The sequence below is a fragment of the Buceros rhinoceros genome, unplaced genomic scaffold (genome assembly GCF_000710305.1).
Source record: "Buceros rhinoceros silvestris isolate BGI_N320 unplaced genomic scaffold, ASM71030v1 scaffold47072, whole genome shotgun sequence".
NCBI lineage: Eukaryota > Metazoa > Chordata > Aves > Bucerotiformes > Bucerotidae > Buceros > Buceros rhinoceros.
Window position 1 is genome coordinate 7,763 of NW_010400378.1, and position 7,227 is coordinate 14,989.

The 7,227-nt window shown below is 44.4% G+C and overlaps 1 protein-coding gene across 1 annotated transcript in view; it reads right to left on the reverse strand.

Annotated features, from left to right (window-relative positions):
* TPRA1 (transmembrane protein, adipocyte asscociated 1) overlaps positions 1–5,988 on the reverse strand; it is a 10,225-nt gene extending 4,237 nt beyond the window's left edge. Inside the window, exons 1-5 of the mRNA XM_010131812.1 lie at positions 5,813–5,988; positions 5,538–5,670; positions 3,315–3,401; positions 1,683–1,755; positions 833–912 (exon numbers count right to left, since the gene is read on the reverse strand). Of these exons, the coding sequence (XP_010130114.1) occupies positions 833–912; positions 1,683–1,755; positions 3,315–3,401; positions 5,538–5,670; positions 5,813–5,988 (549 nt within the window). The remainder of the gene's footprint in view (positions 1–832; positions 913–1,682; positions 1,756–3,314; positions 3,402–5,537; positions 5,671–5,812) is intronic.
* Positions 5,989–7,227: the final 1,239 nt, after the last annotated feature.

A 7,227-nucleotide genomic window follows, 5' to 3' on the forward strand; every position in this document is an offset into this window, starting at 1 on the left:
TGCTGAAACACGCAGAATGTAAAAGCCCGCGCTCCTGCAAGAGCTGGGAAAGGACACTGTCTCATTCCCTTGAATTCCTGAAAAGTGGTATGAACAGAAGCCACCACACAGAGTACAGAGAGAAGAGTGCTTGTAAGCACTACTGAACCCAGATATAGCTCAAACACTTGGTATTTAATGAGACTCCTCCAGTTTTATCATGCGGTAATGATCAGCTCACTGCCTACACAAGTATGAGCCTGCTCACAGAACAGAGATCTGTGTGTTATTCCAGCACAGTCCCAAGTGTAGAGACACAGGGCTGACCACTTACATACCGAAGAGACGAACAGACCCAGACACATACTGCATTGTTCTGAGAGATGGAGACACAGCTAATACACTGAGCTGTTACAAGCCAGCTGCTAGCGTGAAGGGAAGCAAGATCTCAGCTCTCGGTCGGGAGACAAGAGCCCCCCTGCACTGCCTTTACCTGGCAAGCACACCCCAGGTCTCTCCAGCTAGTTTTCTTGGCACTTGAGGCTACACTTAGAACTCGTGGCTCAGGTGTGAAAAACCTCTCAAGTCCTGCTCCATGATTCACTGAACAAGGCAATCCATCTAAACCTCATCTCACTTCCTCACCCTGGCTGAGCCATTCCTGCCATAAAGAGGACAAGGTGTATGCTCTGGGGATCCTCTTACATTACTACAAGCACCCAGTCTTCCCCCAAAACCTCATCCAAAGAGCGAAGCCATCGCTTTGCAGATAGAAGTCCCACACTTAACTGCCTACCTCCAAGGAAAATCCCCTCTTTTGCAAAGACTAGTTCTTCTGCTCCAGTGCACTCACCTGGGTGACAGAATATGCCAGAGACAGCACCGTAGTGATTGCCAGAACACGTTTCACGCTCGATTTGCTCTCCAGGTGACCTGAAATTAAGGAATACAGAAATGAGTCAGGATGTAATTCCAGTCCTGGTAAAAATCAGTAATCTCTCCAAAACCAATACAGGAAAGCATTTGTAACTCCAGAGGCCTTCAAGGGAAGGTTAAAGGTCACTTAAGCACTAAAAACTGCTTCCCCTGTTTGGAGAACTGAGCCTTCGACAGACAAAATAATACTTACAAAACAACAGCTTTTAGCTCGCTTTCCTCTTGCCCACACTAATATAGAGAGAGCAACTAAGTCCTTCTGCTGGGATTACAGGAAAAAAAAAGCCAGGAATGACTCCAGTATCATGTACACTGAGATGTTATAAAGTTTCTTCTCAGGAAAAAAAAAAATTGACAAGAGCCCGGGTTAGAGCAGGCACGAAGGGCTTACGTAATTTAGAGAAATCTGCATTGGAATACGCTGGAGCCGGCAGTCCCTGAAAGCTCATTCCAACCTAAATTATTCCATGAGCTCTCAAAAAATGAAAGAACTAGTGCTCAGATCTCCCACTGGCAGATGGAACAGTGACACCTACCAACTCCTCTCCTCTACCTCTGACCCATGGGACAAACACTGAAATTGCACAAGCCATAGATCTGTAAATATAATCAGGCTTTTAGCCCTTTCTAACTAGAACTCCCCAATTTGTCCTTTGTCTTTATTCACTTTATAGAATCAGCTTCTCCACAAACTTACAGATGCAGCCTCTGTGGAAAGAAAGTGAATAGGAAACATTCAAAGCACTCAAAAACCCCCTGACACATACCAAAAGCAAGACCTAGAATCACCACACTCAGTTCGATCGCCAGAAGGAAGAACCTTGTGATCTCCCACAGGATCTGAAGGATAACAGAAACCAGACACACATGATTAGGTGGAGCCAGCAACAATCTCTGCTGCAAGGGGTGGCAGCCTCTGAATGGAGCAGGTCATTTCCACAAACGCTCCTCATGCTTTGTAGGGATCTAATTATATGCTTGTTTCAAGCCCAGTCCATGCAAACAGTACAGTTGTGTGGGAGTGAGCAAATAGCACGCCTACAGAAAGGGGAAGTGGCCATGGTTTGGGGATCTGCCACTTGTCTGGGATGTGTTCTTTCTGCTGTACTCCCAAAGTACACAAACCCAGGAAGCCATCAAAAGTATAATATTAAAGGAGGCCAGTTCTTAAAGCAGTAGATTCTGCAGTTCTACTAACACTGAACAAACTCAGTATTCTGCACTCCTCCAAAGCCATGGTCCCTAAATCTAAAGCATATCCAACTCTAAAGCCCTCCCACCTCCAGCTTGTCATTTTCATACCTGTTTTATTTGGTGAAACAAGACCAAAAAACCAGCAGGTGAGGCAGCTTTCCTGGTAGGTATGCGATAAATCAGTACCAAACCTAGAACCACAACCCTGACTCTGCCTTATCGATCCTTTTTCTCTGAACACTGAACAGCACTCGCTCTTGAAGAAACAAAATGTTTTAATAGGCATTTGAGGAAACACTGCTAATCTCAGAAAATATACAGAATAAGTGTGTGTGTATATATACACGTGTCTGAGACAGAAGAAACATAATATACACTTTTACAGGAAAAACTGCAGAGTGTCTGTCTTACTGCACAGCTTCCCAGCAAGGTGCACTTAGCAACAGCACCAAGAGAGCTGAAGAATAGCACCTTTTCACCTATTCTCCATTACTCAAGTCCTGGATATCCACTGAACAGAGGTGAATGAAAATGCTACAAACTCAGCCATTCACAACAAACAGTGCCTTACAATGCTCTGACAGGGAACAGCAAAAGAGCCACACTCACCCCAGAGAATAAAACCAGAAGACCTGTACCCTATGGGCAGCTTTTCTTCCTCTAACAGCTCAAGAACTACAGGGCTTCTTGTTTTAGATAATATGCTGCTACAAATCAAATGACTACAAAGAAACAGCACGTACAAAGCTATTTCCTGTTTGCTAAGGGTTTGCCCTGTACTCAGAGTGGCTGCAAGGACATTCAGAGATCAGTGTCAAAAGGGAATTATTTGCTTTCAATACAAAAGAATTAAATATTTTTCAGAGAGCAACTCAAATACTGCAAGAGTAACAAAGGCTGGGTCTTGCCCATCCACTAAAGGTACTGGAATGCTTAGCTCTGGCAAAGCAGAGTCATTCCATCCCTGCAACAGGCAAGTTTTGCTGCCACTATTTGTCCATCTATCTTAGGATGTCCATTGTTTTACAGCCTTGGATGTTGTGATCATTTAGACACAGCTATTGGAACAGGATTCCATAGCAGACATAACCATGAGTACTGCAAAAATCCCTCTCTTCTGGCATGCACATAAAAGGGAAGCTGTAGCAGATTGCTGCGATCAGAACCGCCCAAAGCAAAGCCTCTAAAATTAGTGTCGTACCTACCTTATCAGCAACTGTGGCAGCATCAGAGGCGCTCACAGTCATGGAGACAACAGCACGGGCAATACCAACTAAAGCCACCACAAATACCTACACAAAAAGACAGCAAAAGTGAGCTCATGTCAAAAGGCACATACGCAGCTGTGACCAGAAACCTTTTTGGGATATCATTTCCAGGTAAGACTGAAAAAAGCACCCACATCAGGTAACAGAAGTCACTCATACCAACTACCACACTTTGGATCTGTGACAGAACTAAAATCTGCAGCTCTCTCACTCAACACTGACAGTGATCAGAAATGCACAGGAAAAAAGTCAGCCATGGCCAACAGCCTTAAAACATCTTATCCTGCTACGCAGTGCAACATAGAGATGCCCAAGTCAGCTCATGTACCCTTTAAGCATGACAGCATGGAGCTCAGCAAGACTAATTTACCAACTCCTGTGCTGTCACAGCCATACTACGCAATTAAGAACTCAGCTGGATATATCTGCCCGCTGCAGTGCAGACTTGCCCTCCAAGAAAGAAGGTTTTTTCAGATAAAATTCTCCAAGTCACAGGCATGAGACAGAGAATGAGAAGAGTCCAAGACTCTAAGGTGGCTGGAGAATGGAAATGACCAAGAATAATATAACAATCCCTCCTGGGGTGGAACACTCTGGGACAAAACACTGATAAAAGGAGAAGGGTCTCTGAATATAATGGTGTTCTAGAGCAGCAGTAACTCACTGGGGAGGAAAACCACAGTGTTTTTCCTTCCTCTGTAAGTAGGTAGAGACTCTTCCCATCTATTAACTTTGCTTTAATCAGACGCCACAAGAAAACATTCCTTCCAGACATGACAAACAGCCCTTTAAAAGGAAATCCTCACAGAACACACCTCCATCCTCATTTGCCAATAACATACTCCAGAAGATCAAACTGAATGAAAGTGTTTTCCTCTAAGGCCATTTCATCACTTTTTGCTTCTCTGTCTGTTTGGAAAAAGTCAATAGCATAAAGTCAGTTCACTTTTTTCTTCCCTTGGGTTTATCAGAAGTTCTGCTTTCCAAGGCCTTTGGCATGAGCTTACTACTGAGCCATGTGCATTACTGGAAGCATAAAGGAAGATTTAAATCCAGACTGGAAATGATTGGTAATATTTTTAAAAGTCTGGAGCATCTGTGTATATACCTTACTAGCCAAAACTGCGCCCAAGCCCAGTGCCCACACTCCTGGCCTGAATGAGCTAACAAGACTTCCTGCCAAAGATGCAGCTGAGGCTACTAGCTCGATTTGGTTTTGATGCTTCTTGGGGTTTGCCATGCCAGCACCTGAACGCAGCCCAAAGGAGGCTGTCTCCTGTCTAACCAAATTCATGACATACATTTATTTACTTCTAAGACCTGCGCTAATCTCACCGCGAAAGAGCATGCACAATATGCCACACCCTGAGGCAAGCCAGGATCTCAAAAAGAATCTATGATAAAGCTTCTGAATGTTATTTTTAAACAAATCCATGTAGGTCCTTAGCAGTGTTTACCATGGCCCGTGAGCAGTCTCATAGTTAATAGGTACGATGTTCAGAGATTGCTGCCTTAATATGATCAAAGGTTGCCTGTGCCTTTTTAAACTGGGGAGAGACAAGATCTCAGATGTTTGAGAACTGTAACTGTACTGCCTATACATTCTGTTTCCACCTTAAGAAGTATCAAGAACATCAAGTCAGCAGCCACTGTGATATGACAGGAAAGAAACAAACAGGGATGGGTTTCTGCATTCCCAGACTAACCAGAACCCTGTCACATCACCTTTTTCTACAGCGTGACTAAGCTTTTCAGCAGCTTCACACAAAGTATTCTCAGTGTTTCATTTTCACCGCCTCAGTGAGAAGCAGGGTTTATGTCACATGCTACTTACAGCAAGGAAAGTGTAAAATACTAGAATCCAAGACAACAAAGCAACAAAAGAAGAAAAAAGGATAAGAAAAAAGGTCACAGGAGAACAAAATCCACTCAAAGCCAGCAGATATGGTCCCAGAACCTGTGAAAAGCAGAATTCAGACAGCAAAAAAAAGAAGAAACCTATGTCTACTTCTTGCAGTACACCTTCAGCTGAAAATAGGTGTTACCCCTGCAAGATCTGGTCTAGGCTCTCTCTCTCTACTAGTTCTGTGATACTATACGTGAGCGGTAATAAAAAACTCAAAACCAGTCATCCGTTCAAAAGCACAGAGCAGTACTCACTAGTATGTAGAACGTAGTGAAGATTGGGCTGGAAGTGACCCGGATTTTGGCCCTGGCAGAGGGCAGCTTCCAGAGAAGAAACATAAAGAAAAGCACATTGGGGACCAGGAGCAGAAGATCCCAGTAGCGGACTCTGAAAAAAGTAAACAAAACTTTTTTCCTGATCTTCAGCATCTAGAAGGGAAGGCACCAGCCCCTTCTCAACCAAATTCAGAGACAGAAAGCTTTTCCCCCTGTTCCAGGGTCAGACCATGGTCCCATTTCCTCCATCTCACCTGGACTTCCCAATGTCCTCATAGAGCAACAACAGGCACTTGTGTGGCACAGTGATGTTGGTGTCGTTGATTGCCTGCGTTGTTGTTGGGGAAAAAGTTGTCACATTATCCAGTGCTGTCACCAGGGCAGTGGAATGCATGATGTTGTCAGACACAGAGAACCTCATCACAGACATCGTTGACCGGAGCATCCTGCCTTCCTTCTATCCAGGTCAAACACAGAGCAAGACAACACAGCAGAGACAAAAAGCAACACTAAATCAGTTTGAGTCAGAGCTAACAACTCACATTCCTGCCACTAGGCCCCTCCACAACTGCTTCCTGCTTGTTACAGCAAATCATCATCATCCAAAAGACTATGACACATTGAAATGCCACCTGCCCTTACTCCACACAGCCATTAGGGTGGACGGTACAAACCTGCTATCTTGTACCAGAGTAACAAGCACCTTTGAAATAGTGTAATCCTCTACTGGATTAAATTGCTGGGTTTTGAGCTTGGGCAGATTCACAGAAGAAATTAAGACTGAGCGGCAATACATGGCATCAAATGGAGACAGAAACCCTGCTGTACCACAACGTCAAAGTTATTGTACGAGCTCCCGAGATCAAGAAGTTACAGTCAATTGTTTGATGTCAACTATTTCAAGAAAAAAGAAGGCCACTACCCCCAACCTGCTGCTGTCACCAGCCCTGCAGTCTGCGAGCATGGAGAGCATCACATATTTTTACCTAAAGGGACTGTACAGACTCTGTCTTCTAAAACCAACACTGGCAAAAGCCAGTATTTGACACTTTTCTTCTAACCCTCTGCAAGACAGCAGAACTATTCTGATTTTAAGCACAACAGTAAGGCTGTGAAAAGACAGCCCCTATAACCCTGCTACCATAAAGTTCTCCAGCTTCTTTACATCCACCAGTCTCCACTGCACTGCTATTGCATTGCTCTTCTCAGACACAGATCAGCACCATCACTGGCAGTTTACAAACCCAGAATCAGACACAGTCTTACCTCACGGGTTTCCTAAGGTCAAACTCTCAGGCACCTGAGCGCTACGGTCAGATTCAGAAGAGTCACAGCACTCAGATCTTTTGCCTGCCCTACCTGACACCTCTTCTGCCTCTCAAAGATGTCAGGACAGAATTTCCCATTACCCTAAAGACACTTTTTGGTACTGCCTTCCCTGAGAGAACTTTGACGTCTTTTCTGCCATCAGTCTATCCCCCAGGCCCTACACTGCTGTGATATTAACTGTCCCTCCAGAATTGAGGGGTAACTTCGCTCTGCCATCCATAAAACTCCACATGCTTCATGCCTGTGCCAGTGCCTTTGGCAGAAACCACACCAGCAGTGATTTATCCCTCTGTTGGGCTTACAATCACCTTGGAAGCTTAAGTGGAATATGGCACAAAGT